Here is an 18,543-nt window from a genome sequence, read left to right as displayed (position 1 = left end):
CCCCCAGAGAGAATTGTGTCCCGCTTTGGCTGGAATTGAACATTTATAAGTAAAGTAGGCTAGGCCTATATTGTACATTTTCTGACCGAGTTTTATTTTGAATTTTATTCTTTGTTCCCGGGGGGGCACTCAACTTTGGAAGTGACGGTATGTGCCTGTCAATAGGTCCCCAGGCCAAGTCGACTATACCCTATGACCCCCTCTTTTTAAAAGTCATACCCGATGACCCCCCCTCCTTTTTTTTTTAGTTGCGGGCAACCCAATGACCCCCTTTTTTTTGGTTGCGGCTACCCAATGACCCCCTTTTTTTTCTAGATTTTCTAGAATAGCACCATCAAAATGCAACTAAATAATGCCGAAACTTTCAAACTTTTGCTCCATTTTTTCAAAATTATGCCGAAACTTTCAAAATTATTTTGCTCCATTTTTTCAAAATTTTCTACCCGATGACCCTTTTTTGGAAATCTTATACTCAATGACCCCCTTTTGTCAAAATATTATACCCAATGACCCCTTTTTTTATTTTGATTGTACCCAATGACCCCCTTTTTTAAGATAACGCTTTGTACCCGATAGGCCCCTACTTCGCGACGCCGGTAGGTACATACCCGTCACTTCTAAAGTTGAGTGCCCCCGGGCTTTGTTCATTATTAATAATTATGAAAAATGGGACAAATGAGAGAAAATTTGCAATTTAAAACCTGAAATTGCAATATGAGGTTAATTTTTCTTCACTAAAACTGTGACAATTAGTTTTTTACAATTTTTTTTCACCCTTGACACCAAGTTATTTTTTCTTTTTCTTTCATTTTTTTTTTTTGGGTCTGAGGTGGAGATTTTTATTTTTTATATTTTTTTGCTTAGATGGCGACCGGGGATGGCGAGACAATAAAATGACCGCAATCGTGAAAATACTGATGTCATTTTGATTTTGCAAGTTTGGGTTTTCCCCAACAGCAATCACAAGGGGCGGTTTGTTATTATCCACACTATACATGTAGTGCGCATGCGGATGTGGGCTACCAATCAATTATTGGCTACCAAGATACCAGAGAGGCATGTACAATGTACAGTGACCAAATACCGCTATTGACATGTACATGTACATGTACCGATAAAACCAACGGCATTGCTCTGCTTCGTTGTGTTGGTGTCCTTCGCATAATACGAACAACGCAATAAGCAAATAAAATGTAGGCCTACATGTCCTCTATGTTATTGCAGCCGGTGTTGTTGTCGACATTGTTGTTGTTCAAATGTACTTCATTGTTGTCCATTTACATCGGTTGATGGGAACTTAAGTTTCTGGTCCAGCTTTGGCCCTGATACACAAAAGGTAGGAAGTACTAACATTAATCTATTATTTAATAACTAGGCCTCTAAATATGAGTTAGATATAGGCCTAGTCATGCTAGTATGACCGGCTGTTGATTTAGGCTACATGTATTTTTGCTGAACCATGAAATGGTATCAGCCTATATTAGTGTATGTTACTTACTTGCTTGCTTACTTACTTACTTACTTACTTACTTACCAACCATTTGGTCTGAAATGGACATATCTTTAAATGCCACGAAGGTATGAACCCGGTACCCCAAGTGGTGTCAAATAAAAGAGAAAGAAGTAAGGGGTGGTGCAATAATTATGTGTACCCCCGGGGGGTGAAGGGGGGGGGGCAAAGATTTTTTGGCAGGCCAGAAGGGGGGGCAAGCATTTTTTGGCAGGTCAAAAGGGGGGTCAAGCGATTTTTGGCAGGTCGAAAGGGGGGGCAAGCAATTTTGGCACAGATATTTTGGGTACTGTTTCTACATTACGCCCTAAAAAGGCATAGAAAACCGTTAGGAACACATTCAAATATGCAAAATGTCCTGCTCGCTGCGCTCGCAATATATGATAAGACAATTTAAGGTTTTAAATTTGGTTTCCCTAAAATCATGCATGTGTAAGGGGGGGGGCAAAGATTTTTGGCACATCAAAGGGGGGCAAAGGTTTTTGGCATGGCCAAAGGGGGGGGGCAAGCGTTTTTTGGTAGAGCATTTTGAGAATTCACCCCCCCAGGGGTACACATAATTATTGCACCACCCCTAAAGAATATAATGAAAATATTTCCTAAAGTCAGAGGTCATCCAAGGGGTCACAGGGGTCAAAAAAGGTCATTTTAACCGAAAATGCTCCAATCGAGCTGAAATTTATATGTAATGATCCTTATGATATTCTAAACATGTTTAAAATATTTTAATATTCATTTAAGGTCATTAATGTCATAAAGGGGTCAAAGGTCAAGTATTCAAAAATGCTCCAATTGAGCTGATATTTAAATGCAATGATCTTTATGACATTCTAAACATGTTTAAAATATTCTAATATTAATTTAAGGTCATTCAGGGTATAAAGGGGTCAAAGGTCAAGTATTCAAAAATGCTCCAATTGAGCTGATATTTAAATGCAATGACTTTTATGACATTCTAAACATATTTAAAATATTTTAATATTCATTTAAGGGTTATATAAAGGGGTGGTATATACCACAATATACTGCCAAATCCCCATGGTTCAGCTATGGTGCGGTAACCGCTCTAGTTTTTAAATGTAACTGCTAAGTTGTAGTAAGGACGTAGGGGGTTCATGATGCATGATAGTTTTTAATGCAGCATCATAATGTGTAACAATAAATAAATAAATAAATAAATAAAAGCTTAAAATAGGAAAAAATGCCCAAGTTAAATTTTAATAAAAATCCCTTTAAAAAGGGATGTGCTGGGACAAGTTGCTCACAATGAGTAATATTATATTTCTTTAATAAAATTGCCAAAATTATTTTGAAGTACATAGATTAGGGTATTTCAAAACATTTTGGTTGAAAGTTCATTTTTTCCCAAATTCTGAATCTTGCGCTCTTTACTTTGTTACACCTCCTCAGGTTTACCTCCATCAAATTAAACCCCAATACAAACAATTTTAAAATTTGACCTGTTGCGGGTTAACTTAACATTGACCCCTAGATGAAATCGGAGAAAAAGAGGGCGCAATTAGGGGCCTCTTTTTTTTGGGACACCCTGTATATACCCAAATTTTTGAAGGGATGTGTGCACTGTGTTACGAAAATGCACATGATCTTATTTCAAATATTCAGTAATCTTGTTTATTTATTAAGACAAGAAACAGATGACAGGATCTATGCTAAAACATGACTTCGTGTTTGTTAAAACTTTTATCATGTTTAATCACGGACCCTTTAAATTTGGTCATGATCAACTAGCACATGGATCTGTTTTCTTCCCGGGGGGGTCACTCCCATTGTGGCCTGTACACCATCCGCGATAATCAACTTTTGAAAAGCACCCTAAACAAGGATTTAACCCTTGGCTAAAACGACACCCTAAACAGGGATTTCATTCCTAACATCAAATTTCATACCCTAAATTTCATTTCCGCGTATTTAGAAATTGCAATTTTGCTACCCTTTTTCCCAATTTTTCATGTTTTTGACACCCTAAACGCGATACCCGCGTATCGTGCCTACCCACGAAAAACGACCCTTTTACGCGTTTTCATTATCGCGGATGGTGTACAGGCCACAATGGGAGTGACCTCCCCCGGGGTTTTCTTAACAATGAATATGTCTGGTACAAAATTATTGAAATATTATTAAAGATAATTTGAGCACAGGCTTTCGATTTTAAGGATGCAGCTTGACAGCTTCTACCATGTTACTGTACCTGTATGCTAGCATGATTACCTTCATTAGCGAACTATGTTACTTTGAAAAGTTAAAAGTTCAACAAAAAAAAAAAGCTCAGGGGCCAAGTTGAAGCCTGTTAAAATCGAAAATCTTACACTAGATTTCAGGCTATATTTCACGCCTGAGTTTAACACCAGGATTTGGAAAAAAATACAGTATCAAGCATTATCGTTTTCAATTTGGTGTGTCTGATATGCTCTCGTGCGCCTCAAAAAATTGCGTGCAAAGTTGGGGCGGCGGAAGATGAAGGGGCGGCAAGAAGATTTATTAAAGAAAAAGGGCGGGCAGAGGGGCGGCAAGAAGAATTATTAATGAAAAGGGCGGAAAATTATGGAAAACTAATGCAACTATACCTATTTGGTCGCCAGCAGGGGTAGGGGTAGGCCTAATTGGGGGTGTAACACCTTTAATTCTTCAATATTGAAAAATGTTTAGAATTTCTTTGTTCCTACACCCACCCCACCCCACCCACACACACACACACCCACACTTTTAAGCGCCATCCTGGCTGGAAAAAAATTGGGTCAACCTTTTCGGTCTGTTGCTGCAGGGGGCGGCAAAATTCGCATTTTCTGTAGCACCCGAGCTCTTAAATGAAAATTCAGTCCTTAATTATTACAGGGATATATTGTCACGCGGGGTACATGTAGAAAACGACGCGTAAAAATATTGATTTTACGTTCTTTTCAATGGAGAAATGTTGATAAAATATTTGGTTGTGTGCTCCCTTCAGCCTCAGGCAGTCGCCACCGAAACTGATACCGCCCATGCGCAGAGGATGATTTAAGGAAGCCCCATCATGCACTGTAAATGTGTTATCACTAGAGTTTCAACTGCCACTTTACTTTTCAAATCCCATTGAACTCTGTGCAAAAGATGTTGTTTTAGAATTGCCCGTGTGTCGTCATTATTTGGTCGATTTCAGATCTAAAGTGATGTATGCATGAATGATAATTCACACCTTCTGTAGATAACATAAAATGTGAAATCGACCAACTTTTTGAAGGTGTATTTATTGTAAATATATCTGTCCAAATTCAAATTTAACCATGCACGTGTGTATGCAGTGGGCGGGCAGTGGTGTCATGTTTACGCACACAGCTGTGCTAACCGCAAGACTTGCTGCCCGACTTGCTGGGAAGTGCTTAAATCATCCTCTGGCCCATGCGTGACACATTGCTCCCGCGAATCATGCGTGACACACACACATACTATTGACCTTTTGTTGATTCCACTGTGTCCACGCAATTTATAGGGAAAATGTCACTGGCTAAAAATAACTTGTGATTATTTGAACACTTGGGTGGATGGGAAAATAGTCATATCGATTGTATTTTTATCATTTAATTCCTTGATTGCATAGTGTTGTTTCATTTTGCACGACCGTATTTTGTTCAAATTCCGGGTTAAATTTTAACTAGCATAGCGCTTCTATCACAATCACTATCAGTAGGCATACCACTACTACCTTTAATTGTACGATTACTAGTGAGTTTTGAATGTAAGTGCATGGCACACTTTGTTTTTCATGTTTTTATGAAATAATATTGAGTCTTCACGTCTATGAATTTCATGCATGTGGTGTCTTAAGGGCTGGGGTATGAACGTTTGGACAGTATTTATTGTGGGACATTAGAGCACATCAGACATATCGAATTGCATTCTGAATACGAAGAATGTCATTCTGATATCAAATAATTTTGATTTTTTGAAATTCGCAATTTAATACACATTTTATGGCAAATCATTAAAATTGATATTTTTGATATTTAACAGCACTTGAAGTAAACTTTATAAATCTGATGATTTATACTTAAAGTGTATGTAGGTGGGATGAAAAGCCGACGATCAATTGAAAATTTTGACCTTTCGTATTGAAGATATGGATTTTTCCCCAAAACACCCAAAAAATTAGGTCTTTTTGGGAAAAAATCCATATCTTCAATATGAAAGGTCAAAATTTTCAATTGACCGTCGGCTTTTCCTCCTGCTACATACACTTTAAGAATATATCATTAGATTTATATAATTTACTTTGAGGACTGTTATATATCAAAAATTTGAAAAATATCAAATTTTTATAATATGTCATAAAATTTGTATTATATTGTGATTTTCAAAAAATGAAAATTATTTGATATCAGAAAGACATGCTTCGTATACAGAATGCAATTCGATAGGTCTGAGGTGCTCTCATGTCCCACAAAAAATACTGTCGAAACGCAATAAACGCTCATTTTAGATCCCTTAAATGATCTTGTGTTTTTTAATTCAATGCTGTAATTTTAAACTATTGGCATGTTAATAATTTATGTCCTTTTTTTTTTCACTGCAGATCATAAATCAGCCATGGGTAGTACACTTCTTTGGGCAGTGTTCACTGTGATCAGTCTAATCACCATTGTATTACATTACGGGGTCAACGGGGATGATGATGTTACCCCAGAATGCAACAGCACTTGCCGGTACATCGCTTGGGCATTCGACGCAAACTGCAGAGAACGTAAACTCGATGCAGTCCCACAGGAATGCTGGGAAGCAAAGACGATAGATTTGAGGGACAATCAGATCACTCGTATCATGTCCAATGTCTTTGGAGCATTTCGGAATCTGTTGTACGTTGACCTAGAATTCAATGGTATCGTCGAGCTGGATGCAGACGCATTTGTTGGCAACGATCGGGTTCGACACATCTATCTACAATCCAACCAGTTAGAAATCATTCGCAGAGATACTTTCACGGGCGTGCCAAACCTACTCCAGTTGTATCTAAACAGCAATCGCATTCGAACCGTTGAAACTGGCGCCTTCTCTGGACTCTCCAAATTAGAGATGCTCTTCTTAAGCGAAAACGAATTAGACGATTTACCAGTTGGACTTCTTGGAGGCTTAACAAAGTTAAAATATTTTCACATGACACATAACAGGCTCACCATTTTGCGGAATGACACTTTTAAAAATCTCGCTGCTGTGCGGCACTTAAATTTCATCAACAACAATATCCGTGTTATCGAAGCAGGCGCGTTTAAAGGTCTTCTTAGTCTGCAAAGTCTGCGCCTCGCTTACAATGATATCTCCATCATTGGTTTTCGCGCTTTTTCAAGATTACGCAGTTTGATTCAATTAGATCTGTACAGCAACAAAATCGAGACCATTTCAAATTTCACAAACAGCATCAGGAACATAGACGAGCTGTATTTAGGGGATAATCCACTAAAATGCGATTGTCAGATTGCGGCATTGAAATCCTGGTATGTAACGCACGAGATTACAGATTCTAAGGCTAACGCGACGTGCGGTGGACCTGAAAGTGTGCAAGGTGTGGCAGTTATTGATGTAGAAGTTGTGGTGTGTTCACCACCTGAGAAACCGAACCACAAAGTCATCATGGAAGAAGAAATACCCAATCCTGACGAATTCGGCAGTCAGGACGGTGACCAGTCGTTCCAGCAATCTAGTAGCACGATGCCGCCATCTAGCACTCTTGCCGTCGTCGTCATCGTCGGCATTGTCTTGTTTGCTGTGTTCTTTGTGAGTGTTATTTGTTTGGTTTATAACAGATACTATAGAAAACCATTTAATCATAAACAATATTACAAGCAAGTCTCTCAGATTTCAAGAACTGAAAGTGTTAATTCTAACGGAAGTAAAAGATGTTTCGAAATGTTTCAAAGTAATCGTGGTACTACTTACACGGAAAATGTGTAGGTAGCCACTTGTGATTTTTACCTTAACGTGTGTTGAAACTTGTTGCCTAGTTTAACAAATCCACGATGTTCTTTGAATTTCGCACGATGTACTTGGATATCAAATCTCCACGCGTATACCAGTTAAAGTTGTGCCAGCTACAAAAATGTAGTTGTGTGCGATATATTTAGAAGCGAAGAAGGCGGCAAAGGTACGTGGCTTCAAAAGACACTTAGGTGGTGTCATGCTTATATGGCTTAACGGTAGTGTTTATGAGAGTTATCAGGTGCAAGGTAAAGATCATCTTATCATAAGACAATTTAAGAGGGATACTTTCCTCATGACTGAAATCTGCAACTCCGTGCTTGTGCCTTGCATATAGTATAATTTTAAGTAAGTTCGCGAAAGAGCAATTGCCTGGGCAATTGCTTTTTTAAATATTTTTAACTATCGCTATGCTTTTTCTTGTCTTTCGCGTTTTGTATTCAAATGTTCTATCTTTCAAAGTTAATGTATATACATTCAGCTAATCATCACAGGTAGATATATTGAGAAGTTTTTATTTGTAGAGATGCCGACATACCGAATTACCATGATAACTGTACTGCTGCTTCAAATGATGACATGCATGAGAGTCTTGAACATGTTGAGAGATGTAGCAATGCTGTGTGTTCAGTTTGCAAAATGTGTGCTTTTTATATATGTGTGTGCGGGAGGGTTGTGGCGTGAAAGAGGGAGAGAGAGAGGCAAAGGAGAAAGGGAGAGCAAGAGGGGGGGGAGATAAATAGACCTGGCCTTTAAATATCTCGGAGATAAGAGAGAATGCTCAGATGTCATTCTTGATCTATCATATAATTGAAAACCTGAGGGCAAGAAGACCGTAAGTCCACTTGGCCCCTCAATATGTATACACTAAAGTTACGTATAGTTTCTTAGGGTTTTATAATGTTTAATACATGTTCCAGGGTGAAAACATCATGAAAGGTTGTGAAAGAATTGTTTTGGCCCCAGGACATGTATAAAACATTACCACACTATACGAAACTATACGCAACTTTAGTGTATACATGTTGAGGGGTCAAGTGGACTTACGGTCTTCTTGCGCTCAGGTCTTCAATTATGAAGACAGGCTAAATACTGAAAAGGGGTTACGATTTAAGTAGAACGAAACGTTCTTACTTTAATCATGTTAATTTAAGGGGGTACTACACCCCTGGCCAATTTTGTGCATATTTTTGCATTTTTCTGCGTTATACTTTTTGAGAAAAATGCAAAAATACGCACACAATTGGCCAGGGGTGTAATACCCCCTTAAAGAGTCCTGTATTTAGAACCTTAAAATGTTTACGCAGAACTAAAAAAAGTTCTGCAAAGGCCAGAATAAAGTTATTTCTGACATTACAGAACTTTTTATGTCTAAAATGGTTATGGTTATTATAACCATTTTAGACATAAAAAGTTCGGTAAAGGAAAGAAAGACTCATTTTGGAGTTCTTTCAATAAGCCCAATCGCCATTGTGACTTCCGGTTTTTGAGAGCACTTTTAGGACACTTTGACCTCTGACATATCGGGGAAATTTCTCTAATTATTATTTATTTATCTATTATTGTAAAAATGTTATCATTAAAAATATTTAAATAATTAATTTATACAACAAATATATTTTTTTGATTTGTTTTTATTCTAGTAAAACTTTTTAAAATATATTTTGTATGCACCAATATTTCTGATAGGTCAAAGGACAAAGTGTCCTAAAAATGCAAAAACTGTCCCACAATGCATTGCAAACTTGTAATGCCGATTTGGCTTATTATCTAGAACCCATTTCTCTTGAGCTGTGCTGTATACCCTTCTAAGAGTACGTGTATTATGTCGAATATTTTGACACGATTGATAACGTTACAACTCAACTTATCGTTTATTTGTTGGCGCTGAAAACAAGAATTAAAATTCATTTTCGTAAATCTTTCAAGCAGATTTTGAGATATTTATACTTTCTTTCCTTAAAGTTACTGTTTTATTTTATTTTTGACAGTTCCTGTTGTTCTTTGTTAAACTTTTAGACTGTTATCTAGTTCCTGCATATTCAATTTTGAAATGCAGTACAAGTTGTACCATAGGCCGTATGTTTTGGTTCTCCGGAGAATTTTCAAGAATTATAGAGGGAGGAAGATTTTTTGTTCGTCAGTACCAAATTGCATTGTTAGTAGTTTTCAGTCTTTTCCAACAGTGCTCGAGGAAAGGAGAAGGCATTTTTTCTTCTTTTTTTTTTCCTTTTTGAAATGTGAGATTCTTTGGGAGAAAACCTCTAGAGTACTACAAAAGGACTTGGAATTGATTCTTGTCATCAAATAAACTTATTTATATATTATGAAGTTCTTCTATCATTCCAAAGTCTAAAAATATTTGAAAATCTAAAAAGGGAGACGACGAGAACCAAAACATTAACCTTTTTCGGCCTTATCAACCTTTTTTTCTTCTATGTAAACATCCGATTTCTCATAATTGCATTGACGCTCTTAATATAAATCTATTGATGAAGCTTCAAAAGTAGGCCTAGTATAAGATAAGTACAGAAACAAAGTTGGTGTCATTTCGTATCTTATTTTCGGATCATCTCAAGATCTCAATTTATATGTAAGTTAAACTTGTGATCACGAGTTTAGTAATGAGGCACGTGCACCGGAAAACTAATTAAGTCATAAAATAAATTAGTGCAATAAAACTTATATTTGAAACTTAGTATAAAATGTATTTTAATTAATTCGATTGGTACTTTTTAAATTCGTTTCTGATACGAAAGTCGATATTTATGGAAACACTATTAACCTTAAGCAATTAATAGTAAAAAAAATGTTTGCTTGTCCTCGACTGACCAACAATATTGTTTTAGGCTACTTGTACGAAAGAAAACCGATGGCCCTAATTGTGGAAATTTCTGATATATATTTTTGTTCAGAATTTTGACATCATAAAAAAAAAACACACAAAAAAAACACAAAATCTGAAAGACCTTAGGTTTTGTGGACAAGCAAACATTTATTTTATGAAACTGATCTTCATCCGTGGTGTTGTCTTTTTAAAGACAGTTCTTGTTTTTGTTTTATGTTTTAAAAACCTATACCTTTAATTTCACCTCGTATTTGGCAGTGACGTCAGTGCTTTTACGCAGTAATATCCATAGATGTGCTGACAAGTCGTTTAATGGAATGTACGCTCCGGGGATAGACCCCTATGCTCGATTCAATTCTGCAATCAGCGAAATACGCACATTTGTCATTATTAAAATCCGAGGTGAAACGAAGTATAGACGTGGTTAATTAACATTAGGATTTTCTAATTTTATTATTGTAATAAAAAAGAAAGAAGAAAAAAACGTCTGTGGTTTCAATGATTTCTTGCTTTGGAAGTCCATTTTGTGATCAAACATGAACAAACAAACACCACCCCAAATGAATCCCGAACCCCTCGCAAGCGGGTCCAAATTCCATAGTTTTGCCTTGTAAATGCTCACGTTACCCTAACCCATATTTACGGCGAGTGTGATGGCGTGCAGGAACCGTATTTGTTAGCTTTTTATCTTAAAAAAAGCATGTATACTTCTTAATATTAATATTAATTCATTGCTCAGAAGTTATATCAGAAAGAAAATACTGTACGTCTTCTACCTCCCGAAAAAATCATGCACATGGGGGGGGAAATGACACCCCTTATATCAAGCCTTAAGGTGATCAACCCATGATTCCTCTTGTGTGTCAGCTTTATTTGTCTCAATATTTGAGTCTTGTTCCCCTCCTACCCGCCTTAACCTTAGGCCTGCAGTACTACGAAGAGGGGAAGGTTATACCAACCCCCGAAGAAAAAACCCCAGCCCGCCCATCAAAATTTTTACTGCAAAAATTCGTTTTTTCAATCGAAAATCAAGTTTTCACTGATAAACTTGGGTTTTAATGGGAAAACTTGGTTTTTCAAATTACTGGAGATTGCTCGTCAATATTACTGCTCAGTTGATAAATCAAGTTTTTTCAATTGAAAATCTTGGTTTATCGTCGAAAATCTTGATTTTATTCGAAAATCTGTGATCGATACAGATTCGAAAAACTTGGATTTTCGATTAAAAAACTTAGTGACGCGCAATGTCCAGTAATTCAAAAAACCAATTAAGGTTTTTAACACGAAAAAGTTTTTCACAACGAAAAGTTTTGGATTTTCAATTGAAAAAAACTTGGGTGTAACGGCAAAGTATGTGTGTGCGTGTACCTTTAAGAAGTCTTTTCTCGTCTGTTTGACCTTTTTAAATTCCAATCAATGGCGTATCATGGTATAGCCAGGTAGCGAGCAGGGGCATTCCCTTCATCAGTAAGCGGCTCATGCAATATCTCTTCAATATACCACATGCATGTTTATGCATCTTTCATACCCCGGAAGGGGTCGACAAGGATTAATAAAAGTTCGTCATTTGACGGACACCATACCATACCATACCATCACTGTGCGTCATATGCCACCTATAGCTCCTGTTTAAAGGTGCACTATTAACAATTGATATTCTGAAATATTATATAAAAATTAGAAATAATGCAATGTGAATATTTCGATATGTCGCCCGATATTTACACTGACTCGGTTCGGGTTGGTAAAGGGAAACAAACACACCCCCAATCAAACAAAAACACACTACGAACACTGATTCGTGATTTCCAGCTCACCCCACCCCGCTCACGCAATCATTCATAGTTCAAATAACTATGTTCAGCTCTCATCTTCATGAGTCAACATAGAAACATGTGTAACATTATTGATAGAAACTATTAATTTTGGCGCTGCCATTGGGCTATTCCAGAAAATAAGTGCACACCCCCTATAGAGGAGTAACTTTTCAATCAAAGAAATGTCTGGATTTCCAGGTCTGCTTTCTGAAACGACTGGAATTCCAGTTACAAATGTCACTTGAAAAAACCTGGAAATCCAATTAAATGAAGGAAAAATCACGGAAATGTCCAAAATGAACTCTTAAATTGAGGATTTCTGATTTTGAACTATTTTTCTGCTGGATTTTTTTCGCCTTTGGACACTTTCAAAGTCTGGATTTCCAACTGTCACGACTGGACAAAAAGTCAGGATATCCGAACTCCTCTACATAGGGGGTGTGCATCTATTTTCTGGAATAGCCCATTTATGATATTAAATGAGAAATGTCAATCTTGTATTCGTGAGCATTATAATCAGGGCTCGACTTTTATACACGCCCGCACGCCAATGGCGTGTACTTTTGCTGTCCTAAAAAATGCCCATTTTTGAGTTCTTCGCGCGATGGCGCCTTTGCCATTTTAGCTTCAATATAGCAAAAATGTTTGCGCGCTTCGCGCGTGTTTGTACCATAAACCATACCATAATGTTGGATTCACTAAGCTTCACTACTACACTTCAAAAAGAATTTTTCCAACCCCACCCCCTACTGTCATAAAGAAATCTACGCCACTGTTAATAAAGAACAAGTCACGAGCAGAGCTCACATCTATAAGTGGTTATTAACAGTATAGGCTAACACTTAAGGGCTCGGATAGCGACTATTTTTTGTGGGACATATCAGACATATCGAATTGCATTTTAGGAATGTCCTTCTGATATCAAATAATTTTGATTTCTTGAAATTGATATAATACACATTTTTGATAAAAAAATAATCATACCATTCCATTTCCATGAATAAAACACACATTGAAAAGGGTTTTTTTCATGGATAGCTAGCTGTTGGATCAGAACTGGATTGGTGGCCTTTCAGCTCCTTTCCATGGTAAGAGGAATTAGAGGGATGATACAAAATTAAAATGGCCTACTAAAGTAGACTATGTAGGCCTATAAACAGTGAAAACAAAATGGACCTAATTTTAATATGAAGCAAAAGAACGGCAGGGTGTAAGTGGCATATTAAATGTGCTTTGTCATTACCAGATGGAATGGGTCGTTTTATTTTAAATAAAGCTTTTTATTGCGTTGCATATCAGTGTTCCCAATTCTGCAGGGGTCTTTGTTGAGCAATTGAAGTGTAGAACCCCCGAGGGGGGGGGGCACTCCCTATCTGAAATGGCAGGGATGTGCCTCGGCCATGTTAAAAAGTAGGGGGCATTCAGGTCAAATGTACAATATTACAAAAATATGGGGTCATTCAGTACACAACCTAAAAAAAATGGGGTCATTCGGTATGAAACTTTGAAAAAAGGATGGTCATTGGGGTAACAAATTGTAAAATGGGAGTCATTGGGTACAGGATTGCCAAAAGAGTATCATTAAGTACACATAAATAAGTGCCAAACTGCGAAAAAACAACTTGTCCACCTTGGAAATTTGAGAAATCTCATTATTTCTGGAGGAGAACACAAATACCACCTAAATTTGGGAATTAAAAACGGGGGTCATTGGGTAGCAGGAAATAGAAAAAGGGGGTCATTGAGTACATGAATTTTTTTAAAGGGGGTCATTGGGTAATAGGTAGGACCATAACACAAAAAGGGGGTCATTGGGTACAAGCCGGTTTGAAAAAGGGGGTCTATTCCGAGGCACATGATGTATATCTGTTATGGAAGTGCCCCCCCCCCCCCGGGGTAGAACCTGCTATTGTTTCCAATCTTTTACGCCCTAAACACAAATTATGGACCAGAGTTACAAAATGCAACGTCATTTCTGACAAAATTGAAAGTCCAAAAATAAGCGTTGAAACTAAAATGTCCTCACATTTGATAGTACAAGTCGTAATTTGTTGTTTGTTTTAATATTTAATAATTCCATTACACATTCGGAAAGCGAATTAATTAGTATGATTAGAAAATTGTTGTGCATTTAGCTCTGCGACTACCACAAGCAACGTATCTGCCATGACAACCGAAATGCAACGTCATCAATATTGTTCACACTTCATTTCGCATCACCTGTAGGCCTATGTTGTTGATGAAATCTATTGAATTGTATTTTATTTATAGACATGATAACAAGTTCACATTTATTGTAAATGGTATAGACTTGATTCTAATAATTATTTTAATGTTGGAGACACATGGGCAGGATCCCGGTGGCAGGATTAGAATTTCGCACGCGAATGCCATACGTGAACGCGTTACGTTATGTCAAGTCAAAAGTGTCGATTGATTAATTGATTGATTGATTGATTGATTGATTGATTGATTGATGGAAGGATGGATGTCATTTTAAGGGAAGACATACATTAAATCTTAACTAATCAAACTCAACAAATTCATTAATGTCATTTTTGAAAATGAAACTATTTTTTGGAATACTATTAAATAAAGCTCTAAGACAATTTGGTAAGTTCATGTTACGCATGCATTATTTAGAGAACAAGGGATCAATGCTTTACCTAGAGAGGGCAGCATATCGATTTTTTAACAATTATCTGACAATTATCGTCGTTGACCGTACTGCGACAACCAATCTGTAACTCGCCACATGGTCTAATCTTTAACTCGCCACAGTTTTGGAGCAATTTTACCGCATTTCAGTTTTTTTATAAAATGAGAAATCCATAAAAGTAAAGTGGTATTTTTAAGCAAAAAAATAAGAAAAATAAAAAATTAATGAATGACAAAATTGTTTAAAAGTTTTCCTTTTCTCGCCCGTCCATTGTGTTAGGAAACAAACTAAAAACTGTTGGTGTGTTCCCTTACATGCACGCAATATATGAAATCAATAAATCCTATCATCGAAAATCAACTTTTTAATTTTTCTAAAAGTTACAACTTTCATGCTTTCGTTATCTCTCATATTATATCTATTCTCTGCACTGATTTGGCATTAATCTGTGATTAGAGGATGATTTACTATAAACTTCCTGATTCCATAAATAAATAAAAAACAAACAAACTGCATTTTCGCATTGATTTTCAGGACATGGAAACCATTTTTGTTTGCTTTAGCCTGAACTTGGAGACCCTGGTTTGCGATGACGGATTACCCGGGGGTTTACCGGGTTTGCATAACTTCAAAAGTTAATAACTTGAAACTTTTGAACTTGTTTCCTGGTTCAGTTACCCAATATAAGCTTCGGGTTAAACTTGACTTCGCAATCTCATCGTAAATATAATCTAATTTATAGCCCTTTTTGAAATTCACACTTCAAGTTTACTCAACTCATCTCACAATCATTACAAATTTACAAGCTCAGAACGAGAACAGCTCCCATCCGAACACGGTACTTTCTCAAGGTGGAAGGGGCATGTTGTGTTTTATGGAATGGCAAAGCTGGGGTGAATTCTTTAACAAAAAGGGACTGTAAAGCAGTCTAGCGTAATCGCAATCCAGAGACAGAAGGGGAATTCAAATATTGCTGTTGATGCAATATTCTTAGGTGTTGTTGTGGTGCTGAAGCAAAAATAACAGGCATTGGGTTGAATCCGTTTTAAAAGACCCTAGGCATTAGTCCCCGCATTGGTCTTGATGTGGTTCTCGGATATTTAATAGGTGATACACGCGGTAAAATGCTGAATATGCTAGAAGACACTACAATATCACTCTCCTGACTCCAGTTTGAACATCTTCTGCGGCCACGGTAAGTCACAATTGAACATTAACAATGTTGATTTACCATGTTTATGATACATTGGGCATTATCAAGTTTTCGTTTTTCATCAAACAAATCTTTTGTCCTGCTTGGACATCATTGAGTTTAGTTTCTGGGTGGATTGTACCAAAACTATACCACTCAAATGAAAGGTTGCCGCCCATTGACTAAAAATGTAGGCGCGGTGTTTTGATTGTCAGAACGGACTAAAAGGGTTTTCACCGGAACGTTTCACACCTTACTGACATGTAGCCTAAATATTTGTCCGCCAAATTTAGATACCTCTGTTGTCTATACCATGTGTACTTTGATCAGCAGCCTCCCCACCATGCCCACTATGAAGGTGTGACATGAAGTCAGCAGATATATAAAACCGAAAACACTTCCTTTTAAGGTTTACAGAGATGGTAGCCATGCACTGAGTAAATAATAATATCTGATTATTCCGGGATATTATTGCAATATTTACCTCGTTCTCCTTTAATATCACATGATAATGATTTGAATTCCCAGAATTTCCCCTTTATATAGTAGGGCCTACTTAGAATTCTCAGAATATATGATAGCATTGATAGATAAGAGTGGTCAAATATTCACCGGTGCGACTGGTAGATAATATAGGCCATGGTAAGTTTGGTATTGTACGGAAGCGAACAATCTTTACTGATTGAGCCATGTTCCAGGTACATTGATACATGTTTATTATGAAATTTCTTCAAAAAATTGATTGTTTTTTTGGCCAAATTTTGTGATTTTTTTTCTGAAAAAATGTCTAAGTTTGGATCTCATTTATATACACATCACCTTCAATAAGGGTTTATTACATATGGTTTTGTTTCACATTAATCATGAGGGATGATACCTTAATTATTATACTATTGATTTTTATGAATTTTGTTTCTCTTCTATCAACATTGCTTGTTATATTAATGGGCGGGAAAAGTGTAACACGTATCACCGTAACGCGTGTTACAAACTTTATTGCAGCTTAGTAAAATAGTTCAACTTGAATTATTGTTATTAGTCCTGTATTATAAACCTATCATAGTACTTGATTACAATAGAAACCAATAAACGGTTGTAGATTGGTTAGCATGGTTAGTTTTAGGGCAAACTTTAGATCAAGTTTTGTACATTTTTGGCTGTTCCACTGAATGAAACGCGTATTACTCTATCATTTGCATGAGCTGATCTTTCATCTTTGTGTGACCATGGGGACCTAGCCTTGACTTTTGGGTGTTCAAATACAAAAGATGAACACCAAATTCAAATTGGTTTCACATCAGCCAGAGTGTGGAGGATAAAGAAGAATGCACTAAAACGTAACGCGTGTTACCATGGATTCGCCAATATACAATAGCTTACAATAGCACGTCTATCATGTTTATGCCCTGCATCCGACTCGGTGCCAAAACTTTAGTCTGTACTTGCGGCGGATGTGAGCATGGTGAGGGGGACACATTTCCTCCATTTTCAAGGGGTCCTCCTAAAATCATTATTACAAACGATGCAATAATTGCCTTGTGCATCTTCCTAAAACACCGTGGTGGAGGGCTGCAATAGTTTGTAAATTAACTTATAGTTCCAGTAAAACCGGAACAAAATATGCTCGTCCCTAGACTCACTAAATTTTAACGCTTCTGCCACTCTATACGTCAAAGAATGGCATGCTCATGGTGCATGCGCGCTCATATCCCAATGATGATCGATTATAGCTCTACATGTATACACCTATCCGACTTCGCCATTACTGCGGTGTCCCCGATGTAAAACTGCGGTGTCCCGAGGTCGGGGGTTCTAGCCATTATTTATTGTGTGCTATACAGAATTGTACCCGGGAATTGTACACAACAGTGATATTCAATACACAATCATGAGTATTGAATTACGAATTAAATCTCCCGCTCTGGTACATCTGTGTTGCCGTCAATAGAGGGCCAAATACAGTAAACGCTTCTCGGATTGGTGTATATGTACATAAAGATAAAGATTACCATGATTATACATTATATCTTGGACTTGTCAATATATTGCTGTTTTAGTTACTTCAGTTGCTTTGGTTTCTGCTTTGCTTGCCTTGGGTACCTTAGTTGCTTTGGTTTCTGCTTTGCTTGTCTTGGTTCAGTTCAGTTGCTTTGATTTCTGCTTTGCTTGTCTTGGTTACCTTAGTTGCTTTGGTTTCATGCCTTGCTTGTCTTGGTTCCCGGGGGGACCACTCAAATATGACAGTGTACGTATGCGTGACCAAATTTTTGTCAAACACCCCCTAAACGAGTTTTACCCTACCAGCAAATTTAGCCCCTTAATAAGGTAATTTAGTGTAGAATTTACCCCCTAATGCGTTTTTGGCTGGTGAAAATGCAACAAATGTACCCTTTTTGAACTCACAATTTACCAAAAATTTGAAAAGGTACCCTAAACAAGTTGTCCAGTTTCAGAATACTACCCTTATTCTTGAAAATCACTGTTTTTTAGACCCTAAACGCGTCACTCGCGTAACGTAACTTGCCTTGCCTAAAAAAACACCCCCTTTTACTT

The 18,543-nt window shown here is 37.1% G+C and overlaps 1 protein-coding gene across 1 annotated transcript in view; it reads left to right on the top strand.

Moving 5' to 3' along the window:
• Positions 1-1,127: 1,127 nt before the first annotated feature.
• Positions 1,128-18,543, top strand: part of LOC140150022 (uncharacterized) — a 33,876-nt gene continuing 16,460 nt past the window's right edge. The window contains exons 1-2 of the mRNA XM_072172026.1: positions 1,128-1,336; positions 6,078-7,447. Of these exons, the coding sequence (XP_072028127.1) occupies positions 6,092-7,447 (1,356 nt within the window). The 5' untranslated portion in view covers positions 1,128-1,336; positions 6,078-6,091. The remainder of the gene's footprint in view (positions 1,337-6,077; positions 7,448-18,543) is intronic.

The sequence above is a fragment of the Amphiura filiformis genome, chromosome 4, assembly GCF_039555335.1.
Source record: "Amphiura filiformis chromosome 4, Afil_fr2py, whole genome shotgun sequence".
Classification (NCBI taxonomy): domain Eukaryota; kingdom Metazoa; phylum Echinodermata; class Ophiuroidea; order Amphilepidida; family Amphiuridae; genus Amphiura; species Amphiura filiformis.
The sequence above is the reverse complement of the archived record's forward strand: the minus strand, read 5'-3'. Positions and strand labels throughout refer to the sequence as shown.